The 26,034-nt window shown below is 39.2% G+C and overlaps 1 protein-coding gene across 1 annotated transcript in view; it reads right to left on the bottom strand.

The window, feature by feature from the left end:
- LOC139727285 (uncharacterized) overlaps positions 1-22,066 on the bottom strand; it is a 37,125-nt gene extending 15,059 nt beyond the window's left edge. Inside the window, exon 1 of the mRNA XM_071638239.1 lies at positions 22,009-22,066. Within this exon, the coding sequence (XP_071494340.1) occupies positions 22,009-22,066 (58 nt within the window). The remainder of the gene's footprint in view (positions 1-22,008) is intronic.
- Between the last annotated feature and the right edge of the window lie 3,968 nt (positions 22,067-26,034).

Raw genomic sequence — 26,034 nt, 5'->3', positions numbered from 1 at the left:
GTCTGGTGTTTAGCTATCGATCAAGGACAAAGTAGACTCTATAGTTAAATTTACTGGAGCTTAAACCGTCCTAGCCGGGCTAGATCTAGGATTCTAGGCCTCAGCTGTTTGAGCTCAGATTATTAAGGGCTTCGGGAGGCTCATAACACTATGAAACTCTAACACTAACACCATATAGACTGTACTGGAAATTACCCATTGAAGATCATTACAGTTTACACAAGTAATAGTAAGTTAGTACGAAAAGAAGTTCCAGAAAGGCTTAATTTCAGAATACCCCCCCTCCCCCATACGTCTTCCAGTGGACCAGACTAGAGGAACTTAATGCATTGAAGTGAATGCCTCGTATAACAACACTGTCTAAGACATGGTCATTGGTGCAAATTTAAGTACAGTCATGTATTTACTAATGCAGTAATGGGGCCCGGGGGGCAGGGGATATTCTGCAATTGTTCCGGAAATACTCGGTCACAAACCTTGATAAAGCTTAGTCTTACCTTGAATATTCGGGAAAGGTTTTTTGCACGTCACTGTGCTGAAGGGTTAAGCGCAGCTGATCTGTGTAAAACACACTAGTAAACGCCATGATGAACTAGAACTAGCTACCTGCAGGTGGATATGATCGGAGCTGGGTACTTTCCACGTCACGTCGGGGCTAGACTGCGCTGGCTGAGGTCCTATATGCAATGCATACGGTGAGCAGCGCACGGAACTCGGAGGGGACTTTTGGGGATATGGTGTTGCTGACAAAACAAAATTAGCGCGCCAGCGGGAAAGAATAGTCTCTGATCAAAGCCAGTAAACATTAATATTTTTGTGCTCTCAATCCTATTCTATTAAATGATTGAAAGTTAAATTTCCGGAATTAAATTCTGTTAAAGTGAAAAGGCCTAATAAATCGGCATTGGAACTGCATAGTTTGAAGGTACAGAAGAAAAGCAAAAATATCTTCCTTTTTTTGCACATTAAAAAAAAAAAAAAAAAATCATCGCAGAGGGCAGTCTTCATTTATTCGTTTATCCGTTTCACAGAAGCAAAAACAAATAAACAGAAAAACGAAATCTGAACAGGTATTCATTTTTTCATTTTTTAAGAAGTACAACGGAAAATTAAATCAGAAAAACGTGTTTGATTTGTTGATTTACCTGTAGAAAAAGGTAAAAAGAAAAAAAAGATTTAAATTTCTGTTTTTGTAATTTATCATTATTTCATTCCTGACAGAATTATCTACCAATGATTGTATTTCTGTTTGAAATGCCAAAAATGGAAACAGTATTTTAATCAATATTCTGTTTTTCCTTTTTCTGTTTCACAAACGGAAAAACGAATTGTCTGAATGTACCTTGATTTGTGACCCCTGAGCAATTTCAGTTGAGAAGGTATGGTGAGACCTGTCCCTTCTGAGTGGCGAAACACCACAGTACTGGAGCACGCTTTTTCATCACTCTGAAATCTGTCATATTTTTATGCTTTTGCAATCTGTGCAGACAACATACGCTTCACTTTTTTTAAAATCATATTATCATACAGAGCATGATGGATGCACATCCCTTTACAAAATACTGAAGTAAAAGAACAAAACAAAACTGTCAATCTAAAGCATAGGTCTAATATGCTACATTTGGCAAAGTACGGACTATGGAGCAAGAACGGTCACTCCTGTAGCAACAGGATAGGGATGAGTGGTATTGGTATCATTACAGTCATCACATAAATTCTAATCCATCATTTGTACACCCTAGATAACCAATAATAAAATTGAATGTAATAACAACTTCTTTTTTTCTTTAGCCTTGGAAGATATTGATGAATTCTGTCAAACCTTGTTCTTTACATCCATTTCCTCCATTAAAATGGACCTCTAACAAAACCCATCAAAGTGATATGTATTTCTTGCTAATCATCGAGTAAATCTCATGTTTTTCTTATCAGGGGTTTTCCCTACGAAGTGTGCTGAACAGGAACACAAACAGAACATGGGGCAATAATAGTCTCAGGCCAGAAGACTGCACTGTACTGTACAGCCCTCTTTTTAACCCTACCACTCCCACTTCTACCAGCCCCTCCCTACCACCACTCCATTATGCTAGCCCCCTTTCTCCTCGCTCCCCCCCCCCCCCCCCACCACCACCACCACCACCACCACCACCACAGGCCCTCTCCTTTATCTTCAACCGGAGGTACACATGTATGTCTACCTTAATGATCCCATGAATGCTGTCTGGATGAATACAATAACAACGCCAATCAAAGGGGGATTCACAAGGCCGCCAGACCTCCTCCGCAATTTCATCCCTCCCCATGTTTGCATGCTCACCTTCCTTCCAGATAATAAAGATGACAGCACGTCGTGCGCACGTGCCCCTGGAGAAATTTGATTTTTCTGCACGCACGATGTTCCTTTTCCAGATGTCATCAATATTCCGTAGCAACCCCCAGCGTCATGTTCGAGTATGAGCGACTTGCAAACCGCCCTACTCCAGTTCCAACATTCCTTCGATACTGCCACCACACTTCCGTGGGGCGCAAGAGCATCATGTTGTTGCTTGTAGGGTAAACAGACCTCCCTCCACACCTCCCCCATAGGTGGGAGTTATCCGAGAGGATACATTTCATCTCATTGTGGGAATGTATTCCCCGAGGGACTGCAAAACCATGGTCCCACATCTCTGTCGCATGGTACATGCTGTCATCTCCGAGTCATAAAACAGCCCACTGTCTCTATCTTGCATATTACATCCTCCTTGGGCTACTGGCAATATCTTGGAGATTATAAAGTGTAATAAAATCTGCAGCTCCAATAACAACAGGCATATTGGAGCTTTAATAAAAGGTACTGCTTAGTGATGTTTCCAGTTTGAAAAAAAAAGAGAAAAACCAGCAACAGAAATCTATGGTGCCAGGTCCATTATGTGAGCAAAGTCTCTGATATCACCTGAAGAAATGGAAATAAAAATGGGTTGAAATTTAAGACTATATAATATTCCGCATTTTCCAATGACAGTATTTCAGTGTTATTAATAGAAAAAACATGAATATCCTAATCATTTATCAGTAGTTCATAGCTCTCTCGAAAGTAACACACTAAATTTTCTCACAATGAATGTGCCACCACAGCGTTCATTTACACTGAATGTCTTTGAATATATCACAATACAGCTCCGGCAGTAAAGTTCCCAGATTTCTGAAATTGAGATCCACCTCAAAAGATGCACAGAGTCTTTAATCCGGGAAAACATCAGCGCAATATAACCTGTCCTTGCCTCACCTCCAACCCACCCTCATCATCAGACATATATCAGCCCATAGCAGATTGCATCCTCAATCTTTTAGCGGGTGCTCAACAGCAGCTAGGGAGATTGAGGCAACATGAAAAAAAAAAAAATCTTTCTCTCTCTCTCGAGACCACTGAAATTGAAAGTGGCATTGAAATGTGAATGGGTAGGTATGTAAACATGTAACTACATGTTATATTCAAGTTCACAATTGTAGAAAGGGCATTGAAAAGTACCTTGGGGATAACCCATCCATTCCAAGCCCACAACCAGTGCTTCACAAAAAGAATGAGTATAAAACATGGGTATGTGGAGAGGGGGGAGGGGAGGGGGAGGAGACCTACAGGAGTGAAGGAGTAAAGAGCCAACAAATGCTCAACAAATTCGAAAATTGAAGATTTGTTCACATCCGTTGCTAATACTAGAATAATTTATAGCATGTTTTGACATTCTTTGTATTCGTTAGCTGTTTGTGGAGATTCACAGAGTTATGCGGGAGCCGATTTTCAATTTGGGACATGTTCAGAATCGAATATCGGCTACCTCTGCGAATCCCTATGAATACATAATGAATACAAAGAACATCAAACATGTTACAAATTATTCTAGTATTAGTAACGGATGTGAACATATTTCTTCAAATTTTCAAATTCGTTGGGCATTTGTTGGCTTGATACTCACGAGTGTGATGCAGTCTTTATTAAAGGAGGATTGCTTTAAAGGGGAAGGCTAGTAACTGATCAGTGGGAATCAGTGGAAATGCTGGGAGATGATTGTTCCAATCCTTATGGGATTCATTTAAGAGTTCATTGTATATCTATTGTTGTGTGAAAATGATTTGCTTCAGAATGGTCTCATGTTCAAATAATGTGCAGTTTAATGCTTCCAGGTTAGCGTCCCTGGTCAGTGACGGAGCATTAATCTGCACATTACTTGAATATGAGACCGTTCTGAAGCAAATCATTTTCACACAACAATAGATATACAATGAACTCTTGAATGAATCCCATAAGGATTGGAACAATCATCTCCCAGCATTTCCACTGATTCCCACTGATCAGTTACTAGCCTTCCCCTTTAAGGAGAAGATTTGACCTTCATTCAGGAAGCAATGCACTGGAAAGACTATTCATCTCACCATGGATAGGGTCCATGATCTCACAAATTTCACCCCAAGAAAAGGATCATTCCATTTTGCAACAGCCCACATCTCCCTCCTTGTTTACTGGTGCCCCTGCCTGAGAACCCCCAGGCACCAGCTGTAAATGGGTTAATGGTCCAAACTTATGTTAATAGCAATAGCTAAGGGAGGGGGAAAAAAAAACAAAAAACAGGTGAACAGAATGAACGGTTGGAAACATGGCTGGGGAGGTTGATTCCATTGGGTGCATCACACCTTATTCCATATTGCTCTACCTAGTTTGATACAGGTGTATTTATAGGAATATCTTCGGCACTCTATATCTTTTTAAACTGCTACACAAACAGATAAAGAACAAAACAAAAAGGGCTTTCCACTCTAATCACTGCTGAAATATGTCTTTTCTCTTTGCAGCTGTCTCGATGTTTTAAAACGAACTCCACCCAGCAAATGATCGACGTCCTCGCGAGAAGATGCAGACGCGCCCCTCGCTTTCATACTGAAATCAATCCCGGCTAATTGATCACCCGGCGTTTGTTTCGCCATTTACCGAGGGTCTCTGAGCGTGACAAACGATACCGTGCAGTGCGTTTGAGCCGGGCGGCAGAATTGATTTCCCATAATGTCTGTAATTAAGACTAGACGTCCAGCATGGCTTTTAGTGACTAATGGAGAGTGCCGTGTGCTATTATTGTTGGGGCAACATTTAGGTAGCTACAATGTAAATGCATCTTTGGTCCTAGTGCTGCTAAATACAGAGCTAGACAACATGTGAATGAAGTGAACTATTCATTTTTAAGGGATATGTCAACACACACCTGGCCATATTAAAACACTTTGGTGGCCATTAGGGATGGTAGCCCTCCTTTGCATAGTGACAGCATAAATGCCTGTCTGTGCCTTGTTGTTGTTTTTTCTATAGTTTCCCTTTCATAGGGGGGGGGGGGGGGAGAGAAAATGTCCTCATAATGTAGCCGGCATTATTGTACGTGTATTTGTAACTTCATTTGGTTGCTAGTATAAAAACATTTAGTGCTAATATACTAATGATGCACAGGAGAGAGTGCGTTAGTGCGCCGAGTGCATGTTGCACCATTGTCAATACTCGAAAGTGCGCCGCACCTTCACTTACGCCACGAAATAATCCTGTGCATCATTTGTTTTATAAAATGGGTCTATGAGTTATTTACTTACCTATAAACGTCGAAGTGAAGTAAACGTCAACCAAATTCAAGATGAAGAAGTAGTGAAGTGAAGACGTCGAAGTGAAGTGAACGTCGAAGTGAAGTGAACGTCAACCAAATTGAAGATGAACAGTGAAATGAAGACTAATACAAACATCAACTCATGTACAAGTTCCAATTGCCTTACTTATGGTGGAAGTGCACCTCGCAGTTCTGGAAATGGAAGTGAGGTGCACTAGAAGTGCGAACTTGAGGTGAGTTTTGTAAAATGGAGACACTTTGATACCGATACTCCTGAACCTGACTCTGCGTCTGAGAACTCTGAATAGAAATTGACATTTCCTCTGACTCTGTTCCATGATCATGACGATTATGTTCTTCACCAGCAACAGTAGTAGATCTAACAGTAGTAACACTGGCATCAGAAAGATCATGTCTTTGAAGTTCTACACTCTTCTTGGACTGTGCTTTACAAGAACTGCCTTGTACACTCTATTTCAGCTTTACAAGAACTGCCTTGTACACTCTATTGCTTTTCGGAAATGTGCTTTTGTCACAAATGTCAAAATCTTGTTCGTCTAGATAGTGACGCTGTACTGCATACCTGATTGACTGAATACTACGTTTGCTGTACGATGTGCCGTCCTCCTTCCTTGCCCCAGCGTAAAATTTTAACAGTAGCTGATCCAAATTTTCACGGGAAATATCAGTCAATGAAGTCTTGGTAAATTTCACAAAGGCCTCAAATCTTTGCCATCCGAATTTCAGAGACCGTTTCGTGCTCGCCGAATCAGTTCCATTGATTAATTCATCCAATTCCTCGTCATTTAACAGTTCAAATTGCGCCTGCAACGGATCCGAGCTGGAGGCAGCCATTTTTCGTTCGTTTCGCTGGGCTATCGATATCGCAATATCTAACCTCTGGACTTCGCATATTTAGCATTGCAGGCACTGCAATTCAAAGGAGCGCACATACGATCGGCAATTTACCATAGGATTACAGGCAGTGCAATTGTACTGAAGTAAAGGAAGAAGGTGTGTCTCATTTCAGCGCTTCCTATTGGCTACATTCTTGAACCCATTTTATAAAGTAACTTGTCACAAATCACATTTGCTTGACAATAATACAGACCTGCATTATGCATGAAATCTGCAATACATCACCACCAAGCAATATATGAAAATGACGGCTCATAAAACATTTATGATATCCATGTATACCATACGTGGAGATTGCTTAAAGCATTTACACATTAGCACACATGTATTATATGTGGGGCCTACTGCTGATATGATTACCATACTTGTGTATCACATGCAAAGCATTAATACCTAATCCTTATGAACAGACTTAGTTTTTATTCTTTCCCTCTCTCTCTCTCTCCTTTTCAGGGGCTAAAACTACGCACCATTTCAAACTTAAATTTCAAAACATTTCACAAGAAACGCTGAATTCAGCTGTCTGGCACGTCACATGCAAAGATTCATGAAATTTAATGGGAAGAAACAGAATGGAATAATAATACTCAAGAACAAATTACAAGCTTCATGAGTCTCATTCTTATGGAAGACACTGAGTCAATAAGAAGCAATACGCTTTCATTACAATGGGAACTACATGTACACAGAGAGCATTGAATATAATCGGAGCATGTTGGGCACGTAGAAATTCTGTGTGTATGCATCACGCATCGCTGCATCGCTCAAAAAACATGAATTGAGGGGGGTGGGTTGGGGGAGGGAGGGAGGGGTCCTAAAGAAGCCTGGGAATGAGTCACTTCCGAGCCGGGCTTAAATTCTCCCCCATCGGAAGTGTACCCACACATCCCTTTATCCCCCTTCATCTCTCCAGACGGGTCGCAACTCCATTAAGATGTAAACAATCTCAGTGCTTATGGAAGAGGCATGGCCATAAATTCCTGATGCCCTGATTAATGATTCAAGCGAGAAATATTGGGCTAGGAACTTCAATTTTTGTTTTCTGTTTTCGTTTTTGTTTTTTGTTGTTTTCTTGGCATGATCTAAAGGGAGAGATGATATTGCGAGATCTAAGTTGGTGGAAAATGTAAATTACATTGGAATCTCCCTGACAGTTATTTACGTGACAACGATCATCTGATACTGTTGTAGATCTCATACGTGTATCAGTACATAATCCCGCACTTCAGTGATTGTTTATTACACTCACACAGTGTTGCTATAAATTGCAGAGATTAATTCAATATTTTGTAGAGATTGATTCAAAGTTTTAAACTTTGATGACTAGCTTGTAGTTCTGTGGTATTATCAGGTAAGACTCTCGCACAGAAATAACATATAACCCATTAAAGACTAGTCCCGAGTACATAGTTATGTATACTCGGGCAGGAGTCTGCAGGAAATGCGTGTTTTAGCATTGAAATCAGCTCGTCCTCAATGGGTTAAAGATTCAGTACCATGTGGACAATCGTCAAAGTTTAATAGGTTTCATGGTTTGTTTTGAGCTTTAACAGACAAAATTCCCACAGATGTACACACCTGTACAGTCTGTGCTGAAAATGGCAAAGACTTTCTGCATACATACTCTGTGAGAGGGGAGCTGTACCCTCTGTGGTATTTCAGCTGCAAACAAATTTACGAGCCGTATGTGTTTGACGGAGGACGTACGGTCATGACCGCACCGCTATCCATTATCAGGGGACATATTGTGTACGGACCATACTGGTGGAATAGGCAGATACTTGGCTGTCTGTAGCAAAGGTTATAAGAGATCAACATCAGGAGGAGGATACACATACATACATGTATGTAGGCCTACATGGAGGCCTAATGGGAAGCACCAGGGCATACAAATGAATGATGATACCAGTTCTTACAGAGAGCAAAAAGGAAACTTTAAAAGAAGTTTAGGGCCAATATAGGCCTTTAGACATATATGGTAGGGTGAGGCAGCAACATTCATATGTGCGTGTGTGTGTGTGTGTGTGCGTGTCACCAAAAAAAAATAAAAAAATAAATCTGACAATCCAAAATATTAACATGTCTGGGGCAGTGAAGACAGAAGAATGTTCTCATCTGGAAAACAGAGACAATTCCATAGAAACCTAGAAAAAAAAATTGAAAGTGCAGCTTTCCACCATCTACATTCAATGGCAAACATTAGAATCTACAAGACAACAATCTTAACCCCCCCCCCCAATCTATTTGCTGAATAGATTTGTGCCAAAGACGCTCCAATCGTCTCCATCCATTGAATTCTTGTGGATGAGAGAAAACAAACAAACAAAAATTTAACTTGAAAAGGGGGCTCACACAAAAGAAGTGAACTTGCCGTAAAGAATCATGATCACTGCAATTAAAAGTGCTGGATAGCCCCACCCCCCCCCCCCCCCCCACCCCAAAAAAAAGAAATGCATTTATATAGTTGCGGTACATTCAGAAGGAAGCAGGAAATGCAATCTAGTTCTGTCAAACATCTATGTCAAGGGTAGAACTTGGCAAGCCTTGAGACGGCGTCACGGCTGCCTGTCATTCCCAACCATCAAAGACGACCCAGTGCAACATGCAGGACTCAAGTGTGATAGATAATTGGAATTGGCAAATCTAGGGTAGCATCTCCGGCTGCGACAAACGCAAATTCCTATGCGTGGGGTTAACAGTGCACACTCCTAGCAGCCACGCTAACTTGATGTACAGCATGATATGCTGCGAGTTTAATGTATCTAGACAGCTTTGTCTTTAATACCTGGCAATTCATATTTTAAGTGAATCACTCATATTCAGAATTCATATAAGTTGTTTTATTTGGGAGAAAGTGAAAATGCTTGACTGAAACTACGGCACTACAACACGTGTAACTGGGGGGTGTTTCATCAAGTTAGTCAGCGCTGACAAGTTGTCAGTCACTGACAATTTCAGCAAAATCCTTGGTTTTGATTGGCTGAGATGCTATGGTCACTGACTGTCACTATGGTGATTGTCAGAGACTGACAACTTGTCAACGCTGACTAACTTGATGAAACACCCCCCTGAACTTTGATACTGTTGTGTCTATCAGAATCGTAATAATTTCAAATAATTGAACTAAATTTCAATCAATGCTGGGACATTACCACGGATTCAAAAATTCAGCATTTTGGATCATGCCATTATTACCAGAGCAAGCAGAAATGGGATATTAAAGAAGAAGAAAAAAAAAGTAAAGAGAAACAATGTAAAAAGAACACAAATTCTCAATATATTGAAAATGTGCCCAAAGTAATCTGAGTACAAAGTAAAAGGCAGGTGAATGAACTCTAGAGGCAAATATCCTCCTGATGTTAGAAATATTAGCTATCAAGATATCACAAAAATATGAACAAATAACAAAAAGAACAATGACCACATTCCACCAGGTATTGTCTGACAATCTTCTAGCCAGAATGAAAGCTTTGTGACCAAATACAAATATCAGACATTACTCTGTTGCTTTAGTAGTGGGTCCACCCCACCCCCCCCCCCCCCCGATTTTTATGGAATGAGTTGTTCTCTTATTTTGAATAATTCTCAATTCAATACTTTATTTCCATCATCAAAACAAGAAAAAGAAAAAGAGAACATGATTCAAAGTGATACAAGTTGTTGATCTGTCTTTCATTCATCTGATAAGAGCATTTTTTTTCCAAATACAATAATAACGTTATGCACAAATGATGTCATAAAAAAAAACAATGCACTTTGTCATATGGTAACAAAAAAAGTTAATAATCGTAACAATGGAATAATATCAAGAATGCTTTTTTTATTATCAACAATACAATTTGGACTCCGAGGTGAATGGCATTGCCAGAGACTGTCCTAAGTGTCTTTCCACAGCGTGGCTGTCAAACATATTCTCATTCCAAATCCAATATCACAGCAGAAATGAGAGAAAGCGAGAAGCAAAATCAGCAGAAACATGAAAACAAAACCAAAACAGCAAGACTCTGCTCATCATCGACTTCTGTTGTGAGAGGAATCATCTAAAAATACGGGCAAGAAGCCGATGATGAATTGGTTGACGACAGAGTGATGTGGCAGCCAGTAAATATCTAATAACTACAGCAGGGCTCTCGCAACATACGGATGGAATGAGTTCTGATTCGAGATTATACGTATACTGCCTGCATGAGACACAAATTCTTGTTGTGGGGCTACACAGTCACAAATAGATATCTCCTTCCTTGCTGTCTTATTGGAACAAATGGTGATACATTTGCACGAGCACAAGCAGGCCTCCTGAGAATATTGCAGAGTGATTGACTGTTCACAAGTGAAATTGTCAATGCAAAGATCTTTATCACTTTGCAAGTGGCCCATTCACACACACCTGTGATTAACAGTTTTCAAAAATTGATCCTTGCAAACACGATGCGAAAAGCCATCCCTTCTTGTGTGTGGACACACACAAAAAATAACTAGATATCATGATCCACATCATGATGCTAAAATCAGTCCAACTCAATATTTTTTCTTTAAAATCTGAGGTCGAGATAATTTGTCTCACACAGTTTGTCAATGGAATGTGAATTTTTTTTTTCAATCCCATGATGCAACTGGCTACACCACGTCTGCAAACCAAAGTGCATGTGGTCATGCTCCAGTCATTTTTGGGTACGTATAGTTTGGAGATTTAAAGGGTGTGTACAGTTCTGGTCGAGGTGAGGATTTAGCTTTTAATGTTTTGCGAGATATTCAGAAACCACTCTATGAGATGTCAAAGAGCATGCAATTCTAAGGGGTATCAAAAGTTTATTTGATGAAAATCGGTTTTGAAATGGCTGAGATATCCAAAAACAAGGTGAAACATAGAGATCCTAATAAAGTTGTGGCATGTCGCCTTTTATTATCATCACTTTTTTGGATATCTCAGCCATTTGAAAACCAATTTTCATCAAATAAACATTGAATACTTCTTAAGATTACATGCTCTTTCATATTTCGTAAGAGGTTTCTCATTATCTCACTTAAGAATGTTCAAAACATGAATCCCCACCTCAACCAGTACTGTACAGTCCCTTTAAAGCACTTGCAGCCACATAATTTTTGTCCCATGTATTTGAACGTGGTAAATAAATCACTATTAATGCAACGTTATCCAAAAAAGCTGATTTAACTTTTGTGTGTGAATGGGCCTAGTGACAGGGACAATGCACAATAAAATGACAGAAAGTACACTGTAGGTTGAGTGTACAATTTTTAAACATTACAGCTCACCCACTATGCTCATACCGCTGATAATTGTGTGTATACAATTGTAGTTCTTACAAGAATGTCAAACTTACCTAACTCACTTGCAATAAACTTTCCCCACCATCACAATCAAATTAGGCATGTACCATTGGTCAAAATTCCACGCAAACACTGAAATACTGCCATCTTTGGACTCATTGAATAGTACAGCAATCTCTAGATCAACACAAGCACAAGTGCGATCCCACTGTAGTGGTTTTCAATGCCGTGTGTATATATTCAGCCCGTGGGGCTTTTCCAAAGGGTTGTCACTCATTCTATGCTTGATTGACCTACGAAAGCACCAATTGCTCACTCAGGTTCAAAAAAAAAAATAAGTTGAAACCAGTCACTCAGAAAAACTAGACTTCCACTCTGCCAAACTGCATTCATACATCATGAATGGCGCACAGCGAGAGTAAACACATACGCGCGTGAAAATTACGATCCGACTGTTTATCATTCAAACATTTCAGCGACCTGGAAAACCAGCCCTTTCTGTCCGCATGAATTCAGCTCAATGGTGGATAGTTCAAGCTGGGTCTTTGCACTGGTACTTGATTGCATAAACCTTCAACACTCCTCTCTGCATATAAGTAATCTATAATCCAGTATCCCCTTGATCAAATTGTAAATGCTCAAATCCCCAGGGAATTTCACTGTGGAAATCATCACCTTTTTCTCAATAAATCGGCCCTTCTGACTTTCACTGCACACATCCTACACTGTGGAAGTATTAGATGGAATTGGTTGATTTCATTATATCTGCACAAAACAAAAAATCAATTCACAACTATTTTGTCATGTGCCCGAGAGAAGGATGGAAATGCATAGTGATTCACGGAAGGTGTGCCCATTCGCATCATTCTCCCAGACACCCGACACTTTCTGATACTTTCGAGAGGATACAGGAACCTAAAAATCTCTTCATTTGATCAGCCAGTTTACGAATCTATACTTCACAGGCCTACGAATTTAAAAATGCATGGGTGTTTGAAAATTCTGCGGCTGGAACAAACCACCATGTACAATATATGAACAACAGAGGGCTCAAACTGAAACTGAGAGATAACTTTTTTTTTACCTCTTCTTTATCAATAGTGGGAATGTTTAAATGAATAGCAGTATTAATTATAACAAATAATATGATACCGGCACAGCACCAGATCACAAACATTGATACACTCAACAGAAACTTGCCATCTTTTTAAATATATCCTAATCTCCACAGGGGAAAAGATTTCAAACTTTGAGAGTTAATTGTTAAAGTCTACTGCCAGGTTTTGCTCCACTGTACTGAAACTATCATGTTGGAAATAATACCACAAACAAGCGCATAATTTCTGTTTTGGTTTTTAACAAATTTACAAGTCAACAGATATTCAATTGCTAAAGTCTTTTATCTGGTTTTGCTCTAATATTATTACAAATATTTTAAAAAGTAACTGTACATAATTTCAAAGAGTAACAACTGATAATTGTGCATATTCAATTTATTCCCTGTCTTCTTTTTTGTCATATTATTTCTCCTTTGTCCAACATACTTCTTTTTGTTTTCTTTTTTCTGCCATTCTTTCATCCTATTGTATGATACAATCAATATCACCTGTTTCTATCATTCTTTCTCCCTGCCTCTGATTTTTTTCTTTCTTTCTTTAGCATCCCTTTTTCTCCAATATACCTTCTTTCCCCCTTTTTTTCCCCCTCTCATTCTTTCAGCACCTGTCAAACATACCAGACCAATATCACCTGTTTCATTCATTCTTTCTTCCTGGTTCTAATATATCGTCTCTTTCTTTCTATTGAATCCATCCTGACTGGATACCTTTCTCTGTCTGTTTGTCTGTCTGTCTGTCTGTCCGTCTGTCTGTCTCTCAATCTCTCTCTCTCTCTTTCACATCAACAATCTCTTTTTTTTTTAACATCGTTACAATAGCATCGCAAGTCAATGCAGAAATAGACACTGAACTGCAATATACTCAAATGGGTGACACAGCGTAGCTTGGGGGAAAAAACATTATAAAAATGACTGCACCAATGCACCAAATAGTAATATACAGCTGATGCTCAATCATGCACATTGCCATTGAACGCGGCCCTCTATAAAGAGGTTTGCCCTTTCGCAAATTACCAGAACATCAACTCAGAGCTCTTTTTGTACGGTTGTTGTTGCCATTTACTTTTTGTTCATTTCCCAGGAGGTTGAGATCAGTTGTTTTTGTTGTTCCTGCCTTTGCTCTTATCTTGTCTAGAAAGCTCTTTTCAGACACAATTAGGGGTGCAGACTCCAATATTTGATAGCTGAGTTAAAGAGAAATGAATTTTTGAGAAAAAAAAATGTGTGTGTGTGTGTCACTGATCTTCAGTAGATGTAGAAATAGGCAATATAAATCCGGTGGTATGTGAGTGTACTCAAAATAGTATTGATGTTCTAGGTTGAAGGTCATAATAGCTTAATGTACATTTTCCTGAATAACTATATATGCATTATGTACTTTTTTTTAACTTCATTTCTTTTTTTCAATTCATTATTACTTCTTATTTCATTTAATCTTGGAGGGAACAGCAACGTCAGTTCATAGAGTACATGTTTGCAAAATAATCTGGTTAGGGTAATAGTATTATCTGGCAACCCAAACTGGCTGCTACAAAATTTGTGGAATACAGTGCACTCCTGTCGACATTATAACAAAGTCTTTAGGACTTGCAGTTTTCTCTTGTTATATAAACATTTAATTATAGCCAAATAGTACATGTATAATGATTTTGAGACCTGAATTTTTACTACGCTGTTTTGAGAAATTCATTTCATCCATGTTTGTTATAACAGGAGTGCACTATAACAAGGCTGCTTTCTGAGGATAGCACAAATATTAAACATGTTCTCCTGACTCACTGTACAGCAAAATATTTTCACAGCATGAAATCATCTCGAATTGAAGAAGACAGCGTTTTTCGCAAATTGTCACTGACATTCAACACATATAATGGTATAGACAAGAACTTTCGCATGCATTTTAATTTTGTGAATCTTGGCTCTTGGCAAAAATTTACAATAAATACATGCCAACCCTCCTCATTTCCCAGTACTTTGCTTTTTACCGATTTCAAATCATAATCTAAATGTCATGATGTTAAATCTCCAGTTCTGGTGATAACTTCTTCACGTGAAGATACTCATCCCCTTTTTGAACCTGTGTTTTTCTTTTCTTTTCTTTTCCAACTTCGAATGAGGTTCACCGCTTTAACGATTACAGAGGATCAGACCGGAATAGGCCTACATTAAGGAATGGAATTCTTGAAACCTACAACCTGTATGAAGATTTCTGAAGTACGGCAATTCACATACACACACAAACAATGTATTTGTTAGTTTTCCATTTTTGCTCACATGGCAATCAGACAAGCGCGTGAAAGAAGTATGGTTCACTAAATACAACGCTTGGATAACTTATTTCTGTTGCCCCAGGTGATGAGGTATTATGTGAGTTTTAAGCATCCTGACAGATTTGGAGCTGTGATAGCACAACGATCATATCCATACCACAAGAACATTTGCTACAGTCAGACTGATGGGCCTTCTGATTAAAATCATCCCAGGATTGTACCCAAATCCAAATATCCCCTGGATACACAATGCTAGTCCAAATATTTACATGAGGGTTAGGGCTGATACTGCAATAGAAGGCAGTATGTGTGTGTGTACTTGGGCACGGCTTCTTGGAATACCGCTGAATGGCTGTTCATGTGAGCTGTGCATGATATCAATTCAAATGCCCCTGAGCACTTGGAATTGGTGCACTGTGCCAAGGTGAAAATAAAGGTGCAAGGTATTCTTCCTTCTGTAAAATTTCTCACATTTGAGGTTCTTACATATTATGGGGTCTAGGACAATTACCCCCTGGAGAATTACCCATACCCTTCCCCTTCCCCTTCCCCTTCCCCAAACCTAATCCTGAACCTACAAATAATCCTGACCCCAATCCAAACTCTAGCCCTAACCCTAACCCCTAATCTTTGGTCTAACCCTATCATTGCACTAACCAGTATTTGATATGGGGGGGGGGGGGGTAATTATCCTGATACAGGTATTATGTTGGTGACTTTCCAACCATCCCATGCATTGTGCATAAGGTCAGCATTAATACTCATTATTTTCCCTTTTTTAGTAAAGGTTTACAGCAACATTTGGCACATACATGTGCGCTAACTGCATTTAACATGCAAATGAAGAAATCTTAGTATTTGAATAGAGAAAACTAATCAGAGTCATCACAAACTCAATATTACCTGTACTAATAATAGACGAACTAAGTAAATTTATGTGTTTCAAGGTGTTATTGTAACACTGAATATATTTGTGCTTCCATGATATCGCGAAACAGTGCATTTGAACAATACTACTTCACATATAAGCACTGTGGACTCTACCTGTTTGGGGTTTTTTTTTGTTTTTGTTTTTTTTGTATTAAAAGAAAGATATGAAAATCTGTTAAAAAATTATGAGTATCTTCCATCTACGTAGTATGTATTTAGTGCCAAGCATCTCTTCCTGTATACAGTTGGGGGGGGGGGGGAGGTAAAACGAGTCTGTACAGTACTGTTTCCCTAGATCTCCGAAATATTTCATGCAATGTCTTTTCTCTCTTGCAGAAAGAATTCCAGCTAAAACCCTGAGGTGTCAGACTGGTTTACCAGTCTCATTTGTCATAACATTCAACTTTACCCTGATTGCCTTCCTGTGTGGAATAGATTCGAGTGTGAAAATCTGCGGAGCTCTTCTTCTAGTACTTTCTTTTTAGGAGACGTCCCGATTTTAATAGTGGTCGGAAAGAATGAAAAAAAAATATCCTCAGGAAAGCAAGGAATGAAGACTAGTCTTGGATTGCTTTGATTCAGATAGCCGTATGATAGCGTGAGACTTATTTGATATCACTGCAGTGGCGCTGCTGCAATCTTCCCCAATCAGTGTGTTCGGTTGAGATTACAGCCCAGGGTCTCATCATTTGCGTTTGCTTGCGTGTGAGAGTGACTTGACAGTCATTCTACATGCTGACCAGGGCTTCCTTCCTACCAGAAATTAACAAACCTAGCCTCACTTCAAGGCAGTGAGTTATTGTTTTGTCTGCCCCCCCCCCCCATATCTCCCATATACACACATACACACTGACTTGGGGGGGGGGGGGCATTTCATGAAGCGTTTTGTCAGATATTTCGTCTGACAAAATGTTAAAAGCTACTGAAATCCTTGCATCTGATTGGCTGGAAGCAAATTTGTCCGACAAGTTGTCGGACAAAAATGCTTCATGAAATGCCCCCCTGGCCTCACTTCAAGGCAGTGAGTTATTGTTTTTTTCTGCCTCCCCCCCCCCTATCTCCCCCCCCCCCCCCCCACACACACACACACTCAGCTTGACCTCAAGGCAGTGAGTTTAAAATTGTTTGTTTGTGCCTACACGCATAAACACACATTCTTTATAATTTGATATTGTACAATAAATGCACTTGTCCAAGGAAAGCTCTTTTAGCATATTTTGAGTCTAGCCCCTCACCAGATACAAAGGTACACGACAAGCTCTTTTTTTTGTCATAGCTTTTATTGGGACCACTGTTTCCATTTATTTTTAGATATCTCAGCCATTTTAAAACAAATTGTCAGCAAATAAATGTTTGATTCCTCTTCAAATTGTACGCTCTTTTAATATTTCCTTTATTGGTTTCTAATCATCTCGCAAAAAAGTTAAAATCTGAATCCACACCTTAACCAAAACTACACTATCCCTTTTTAAGCATCTGTTTGTCTCATCAAATACTCACAAGGTGCAAAATTAAACTGTCATATTTTTCCTCTGTATTTTCTTTATAGAGAAAAAGTAAAAAACAAACAACCTGGGAGAGGAGCATGCCTAAAATCAAGGTCAATGTCTTGGGAGCAAAATACTTGTCATCGCGCAGACGGCATCCGTGCAGACGAGAGCTGGAGATTTCTCAACTGCAGGCAGGTGGTGGAAAGGCATGATCGCATCAACTCAGCATGATCCAGACGGCTCAATCAGAATGCTTGCACTTCAAATCCACCCCCTTCCAAGACGGGGATATTTATTTACATCAGTGGGCAACGTGTCCAATATATCACACTGGCATGAACATACACATGTAGTTTAGCATATATATCTGCAGCTCTACTGCACATTCATCTTGTAAACTACAATCGTAGCTCATTGAGCTAGTAGTCTGTCCAAATTAAGACTTATTCAATCCCTATAAAACAAGTGATCTGCCCTCAAGGCAAAAGATATATCATATTGTGCAATCATGCCCAACAGCGAACTGGTGTTTTATACCTGTATTCGAACATATGGCCTACTACAAACTGCCTAACTACTTTTAACCCGTTGAAGATGGACTGATTTTCCTCCAACATGCATTTCCCATTCATCCCATCCTAAGAATACTCGAGACTAGACTTCAACGGGTTAAGAAGCAAGGAAATAAAGTGAAGAAATAGATAATCAAAGGATTGATGTATGGAGTGAACAAACACAACTGCATCCTCCACCAAAATGAAGTGGGCTCACTATGTTCACTATTACCTGAAAAAGAAAAAATATGGAGACCCATTGAGAAGTGCTACCTATTATTCTGCCCCGAAGTGGCGTCAATTACCGCCTAAAGCAGAGCTTGGGCTGAATATGGCGACAACGCTGGAGATGAAATTTATGTGCCACTTTTCAAGCTGTGATTCTATCACGCCTCCATGGCTCCAATGCCTTACCGAGTGCAGTAAATTACACTCCTCCGTGGGCGGACGAGATGTACGTAGCCGCGCCAAGCAATTATTTTCCTAAATGCCAAACCTTCATGTCGTACTTGCATTTTATACGACATTTGTAATTGGAAGTAATAAGAAACGGTGATTCATGATTATTTGAGTCTCTGGGGGTTTCTTTTGATGGCATTTTACCAGTTTCCAAGTGCCGAGAAAGCTACATTCACTCTCTACCTGAAGACAGTAACCAACGCCGACAAAACATCACAAACTGTCTCCAGACTGGGATTAAGAGATCGTTGTAATCTTCTTACATTCTCCACTTACGCTCACCTACGACTGAAGGCGTACACGGATACCTCAATCATACTTAACAGGACACCAAAAAGGGGATCAATCCAACTAAGCCAGTAAACCTTCCCCTCACTTCATACCCCCTCATTCATCCAGAAAGGGGAGTGGGAGATATTAGTCTCACGTCAAGTCTCTGGGCTACTGTAATTTTCTGCCCTGCCTCAAGCAATTGTATTGATCTATACATGGTTTCAGAATAGATTCATGTTTGTCAATGACATCAATGCAGCTGGGCATCAAAAGATAATCTTTTCTGCAGCAATGGGCTTATTGAATTTGATACGACAAAGAAAGACGTCAATGAAATTACACGGCCAGTCCTGAAGGCAGATTAAATTTGCTCCAGACATACATGCAGCTGCATCAAAATCAACTGGGCAATCTTAATATAATTTCAAAAATGGAAATTGAACATGTCACCTACAGTATCTTGACCATGTTTGCTGGATGCTGTCAATTCATGTGTTTATGTGTTCATGTGTGTGTGTGTGTTTGTGTGTGTGTATACATTTTAGTGCACATGCTCAGAATTAAACTGTTATGTCAATCTCCATCACACACTTTTTGATTATGATGAGTAGGCCTATGTACTCACCTGAAATAATTTGGGTTTGTATGTAATATTCCAATTCTCTCTCTTCTTTCGATCTTTAAAATAACAACAACAATATTCCAATTGATTGTCTCTCTGCATCTTTTTAAAGTAAATTTGTGGAAATAAACTTGAACTGAACAATCCCATTACACAATCAGCACCCATTCTCTGGTGTTCAAAAGGGGGGAAAAAGCTTACAAATGTCAGTCGTATGTATTGTGTCATGCTATTGATAACTAGTTCTTTCAGTAGCGCAGTTTTTCTAAAGATCACACGCACACTGCAATGCAATTGTTACAAATGTCTCACTTGTGATGGACAGGGTTTTTTTTTTCATTACATACTGGTACATGCTTAATTTGAGCCACACACACAAAAAAAAAATGTACATTTTGCCTTTCTGCTGTTTTTAATCACATTAAAAATTTCCTAAACAATGTGTGTTCACATCAGTATATCGAACTTATGTACCCATTGAACATTTCAACTGGCAGTAAAATGACATATTCGCACAGCAGAAATTGAAAACATCAACAAAACACACATAAAGTTTTGCACTTCGAAAACAACAAAACATCTCTTTCGAAGAGAAAGTTTGGTTCTTGTACTGAAACAAAAACTCATCACTCACCTGTGTTGGTTGTGTGGTGCACCATTGAGAAGTATGCAGAGAAGCATCCATGAAAATGAAATATATGTAGAAAAGGAAAGAAAAGGAAAGATAGTGAAAATCATTAGTTTGCAACATAATATATAAATCACTACACAAGATTGTTGAAATGCTCCTATAGTGACTACAGTTTTATAATTTCATTTTGGAGAGATTTTCATCTTCTCAGCTCTGCAGACCTTCTAAAGGTCCTGTCTACCTTTGGGAACAGTGATTTAAAATATGTTCAAGACATCATTTTTTATGCATATGTGTACATGTACGTCAGTTGTATCACAAAAATCCTACCATATAAAACTTTTGCAATAAAGCCTAAATATAAGGAAATATCACCTTTTTTCTCACTAAACCATAACTAGATGGTTTAGTCAGGAAACACTTTTATTATAACTACTGTTCACATTTTGTATATAAATTTAACAATATTTAACATCGATTATACTGGTTCAAAGTTTTACATTGGTTGTTTCCATCCCTAACTCATATTTTAGAACTATTTTGAAGCACTAATGCTGGGTTTTTGTTTCACCTGCAAATGGTAAATTATGCTTTTATTATGCCTTCAAAGGAAAAAACAACAATCTTTATGAGAGAATCATGCCTTTGGTTTAACTTTCACAGAGCCATCTCCATTCATATTTGCTGCCATTCAAAATGGTTATGATCTATTCTACAAATTCCAGCCTGTGAAGACTCTGCAGCATTAACGAGGTACACATTGAAAGGATCAAACTCGCGAAATTGCTTTTCATGATCCCTTGTCAAAGTGTATCTATAGCTCGACTCTCTCTCTCTCTCCTTTTCTCAACATTCTGAATGCATGTTGTAATCCCTTGCTTTTTACAAGGGGCACACAGGGGCACTTGGAAAGAATGTGTACACAGTAGAGAAATTACATAGCATGAATGCATTGCCTGATACAAAGGAAAGGCTATATATAGTAATAGTATGATACTGATAGAGAGTAGATATAGGACCCTGCAGAGAGTGGTTCCTGCATTAAATCTCATGAAAGTGAGAATGCGCCTGCTTTGAAATACTAAACCCATTGTGGTACAGAAAACACCCATGACGTTGTACATTGTATACACTAACTAACGTTTCTGGAAGAGAAATGGTTAAGTTAATGTTCATTTCAAGGACATGCTACAGACATTCTCATGAATGTGATGATAAAAGACTATTAGAAGGATAATGGAAGTACAGGTTTTGTAGTCACTGATCTTGTCCACATCCAGAGCTGCCGAATTTGTCTGATGTGGAACTCTTCCCTGCACATTCACCTCAATTCACATCACATCAAACAATGATATATTTCCCACAAACACATCTACACGCATTCATGTACGCATTGCGCTCATAGCAGTGAACTCTTTCTGCCGTACTCAAGCTTGCAGCCTGTATTCCTATGAAACCTGCAGTTACTGGCATGGTGGGCATGATGCGCAGTTAAACCACTTGGCAGAGTTAATGCTATCAGACTAACACTTCAAGAGTCATGTGTATAAAACCTCACAAAAGTTTTTGAAAGATAACAAGAGAATGCAGCAGATCTTATTTGTAACACTGCATGCATATCAAACAAACTCCAGACAAAAAAACAAAACAAAACAAATCAAAACAAAAACTTTTCACAGCTTGAAATCTCCTCACATAACTCTGATAACAGAACAAGTGCAAATGTCCCCTAAAGTCACAATCAGGTCTAAGATCAAGACAGACATTCAAAGCAATCAAATTGTTTGCAGGAGAGCTGCTGGTATCACAAAAAGGGTCACTGGTATAGTCCCACCTGACACAGAGTAGTCCAGAATCTCGACAAGTCCGCTGGATACCTCCATTTCTGCCATCGCACCCCTGCCTCATTCACAAGGGACTTGATGAACAAGTCGTACAGTGTACAACACTTTCACAGCCGGCCTCTCACATGGGCCGAAAGCGGTATGCTAAAAGGAATTCACATGTTGGCCTGGACACTCCCGGTTTGCTTGTCTTGGCTATTTTTCCTCTTTTTTTTCAGTCCTTTTCTTTTTTTAGATCTCCAAGAAGCCGTCACTAGTCCTACACCACAAGTTTCACTAATGACTGGCACTTACACGGTTTGGGATAGAGCTATTCGGCTTTTCTACCTTCTTGGATGACAAAAGAAAACTAGCTGACTTGAGTAGGCTTGCATGCTTTCTTTAAATCCTCTCGCTGTATCTCCCATTTCCATACAATACAATGTAACTCCAAACTGCTGCAGCATTCTTTCATTTGTTTAAGTGGGGAAAAAAAGTTACACTGAACCAATAAAAGATAGACTTTCAGACAGGATATTGCAGCTTATCATTTCCTAGCACTTATGAAGTTTTTCCCCCCTTTTTCTACTGTTAGCAGAGCATCATGCTACCAGTCGGTGAGTAAAAATGCCAAGACACTCTACAAATGAAATCTATGCACAATTTCTTCAGTTCAAATTCTCTTTCTTTCTTTTTTTTTTTTTTGGAATGGGTTATTCAATTTAGTTCACAAGTCCAGGTAGCTTGGAGATAAAAATGAAATATAAACAGACAAGATACAAGTTTCACAAATTTACTTCCATGATGGCCAGCTAGAAACTACAATGTACATGTATGTACGTGTAGGAAAGGACTTTTGAAAATGACATTTATCATCAAAACTGTCATGATAACCAAAAAAAAAAAAAAAAAGCTAATGTCAAAACAATGACATCAATTCCATACCTTTAGTATCTAAACAAGCTCTTTGAAATTCATTCTGTCCACTGATGCTTCTACAACCTACTCTGGATAGTAGTATGCCCAATCACTTGAATTTTGCAAAACTGTTTAAAACAAATTGTAAGATGAAATAACTTCTGCCTGTGTGCTGTTATGTGTTTTTTACAGTGCAGAACATTGTGCATATTAAACAACATATTCACCAGACCATCCAGGGGCTATATGGCAACGTGTGCAGGATTTGATTTTTTTTTTTTTTTTTTGGGGGGGGGGGGGTGGAGGGGAGGAGGAGGCAAGAATCTTGGCACAAAACTTGCTCCAGCGAGTTCAGCGGATGCGCAGAGACAGGAGGAAGGATGTGCGAAGAATTCCTGTCTTCTTCACACCAAGTTTACAGCCTGAAAGGTCACCATCGTCATCATCATCTTCCTCTTCTTTTTCATCCTCATCATCAGCCTCCGGTAATGAAGAGTTCACTTGGCAAGATGCCTCTTTCAGTCCTTGATCTACTTCTCATGGATTCTGCCCACTTCCTCACCCCTCCTATACCTCAATCTCTTGTCTTTTATCCCTCCCCTCTCCCACCCCTCGCTCCCTCATCCCTCCCTCATCCCTCCCTACCTCTCTTCATCTCCCTCTCTTCCTCTCTAGTAATTCATCTAGCCATCTTATCTCTCTGGATCTATTGTGTATTCTTTGCCCTTTTCTTATCTCCATCATCATTACAATACATTTACATAAAGCATATGATTAATGTGCTTTACAAAGTAAAACTGTCACATTACAGAGAAAAAAAACAAAAATGCAAGAACTTCTTGTGATTGTTTTTGAAAAATTGAGACTAAGAGTGATGAATGGAGTTCTCATGGCTCCATCAACCCATATTTTTCTTTAAACTTATATATCCTTGATCTTCCAATCTGTATAAAATTGATCTCCCAATTTATCCTGCATTATATGTAAAATGAACTCAACATGTTCCCTCAAACTGCGCAACAATATCTTGATAATTCTACCCACATTTCCTCCCTACTCAAAGCTTGCAGTATACATTTGTTTGCTATACCACCTATTATCAAAACACAGGTCATTCATGAAGGCAATTCAGTTTGGGTATGACATATAATTTAAGTATAAACAGAAGCTGGTCCTGTCAACCTTTCTGGTGCCATGACCTATCAGAGTGTTAATCGTATATTTGCATTCCAACAAATGCATTACATCCCTGTATGCTTCCTGACAATGTGAAAGGAGTGTAACATAGGTTTGGAGGTCATTTCCTGCTTCCTAACACCATTGCATCACATCTGCACATGTTTATAATACACCAAACACACACAAAACACAAAAATACAGCATGCACATGTGCACACACACACTAAACACTACAGGCATAGAGGCATGCAACCTCAATGTATGTAGGCACCTATCCAAACACAATGATGAATTTCCCATTTCATTTTGACTTTGATGGACAATTATTGACATTTATCTCAAATGAAATGTCTGTTTGACTATTTGTACAAACTTTTTTTTTGCTTTCTCAAGTACTAAAGACAAGTATCCACTACAAACAACCTCCCGATGCCTCCTATTGGGAGAGAGAACAGGCACAGGCATGTTGAAAAAGAAAAAATCAAAAAGCATTCAAGTATGCAATTCCCATTTAAAAGATACTTGATAGCAGAGATAATATCACAGGTTCCATCCCTTTATATGCATAATTTGGCATCATTTTTTTTTAAATCCACCCACAGGCAGCAAGATCCTCAGAGGAGGCGGATGTCAACAAAAGACTCTGCCTGAGCTAAATACCGGTTGGCAAGGAAGCGCAGCTGATGATGGATTAGAAGGAGAAGGGAAAAGCCGGGAAAATTTCTCTGGATGCATTTTATCTTGCACGCACCTTTTCACTGCACCGCTCTGTGCAGTCTCGGAATACTGCTCGCAGCTATACTTTGCGAGTGATGTCGGCCGTAATTTAAAGAGATGGTCCTGTGATGATTAACGACTCGTTTAAATATGCGCATTTAACTAGATACAGACCTAAAATGAAACACATACTGTATATCTACAGTATTAAATTCATCCATTCTTATGCTTGATTCACTTCAGTATGTGAAAGCCCATGTCATGCATTAGTTGTTGCCATGTTAGGCAAGTCTTCATCAGGGAAAACGTAAGTTTATAACTTAATGACTTTAGCAACAAGAACCCAGATAAAGTGTACCATAAAACAGTCCATGCCATATTGACACATAATCTTGTCATATATGCAGTGTAGACAATCAAGAGTATAAAAATACTGCCTGTCAAAGCAATTGCAGTCCATTTCATCTGAATATTTGTGTAGAAGATGAACATTTCAAAATGGATTCAGTTTGAAACCCATGCATGTCCAATGTGCAGCACCAACTTGTCTTCAGGACACCTATAAAATTGTATCAAATGATGCCTCGGGGAAATGAATACACAAGAAATTTTGGGAAAATCAAAGAAGGTTGCAATATTACAAAAGAAAAAGGAGAGAGAGAAATACCGGGTAAAGGCTTGGGCAACTTTGCAACAAACAAAATTTTTGCTCTCTTCTAAAAATTTACACTGCTGTGTTTGAAGGAGCTGACCACAAAGTGGGTTAACATAGAAACCCCTGGACGTTGCATCCTGGACACTATCGTCCACCACCATCTCGCCGGACAACCAGCAACGGAGTTTGACGCAAACAAAAGCAGAATCTGCGGATGCCATCTTGAGCTCGAGCAACAACTGGGTGCCAATCTTACCCTTCCATCTCCCTCAAACACTCCGTCGAGCACAGATTAAGCATTGAAACGGGGATGGAACATGTTCTGTATTTCCATATTGAGGTATTTTGGGAACCGTACATATGCTCAAAAAAAGGAATAAACAAAAGGCAAAACAGCCGTGTCACTCTCAGATGGGAATATCAAGGCCTATACATCTTACCTGGTGTCAAATTGGGAAATCATAGTCTGGGATCCATACCCCATACTTGACTCTCTTTACAAACTGGAACGATTGAAAACCCATAAAAACACATTTCTTCTCCCTCTCCTCCCCCCCCCCCCCTCCAA

This window comes from Diadema antillarum, unplaced genomic scaffold, assembly GCF_040938485.1.
Source record: "Diadema antillarum isolate AM-2024a unplaced genomic scaffold, OU_Dant_1.0 seq00000124_RagTag, whole genome shotgun sequence".
Lineage (NCBI taxonomy): Eukaryota > Metazoa > Echinodermata > Echinoidea > Diadematoida > Diadematidae > Diadema > Diadema antillarum.
Note: the sequence above shows the minus strand (reverse complement) of the source record. Positions and strands in the feature narration are given on the sequence as shown.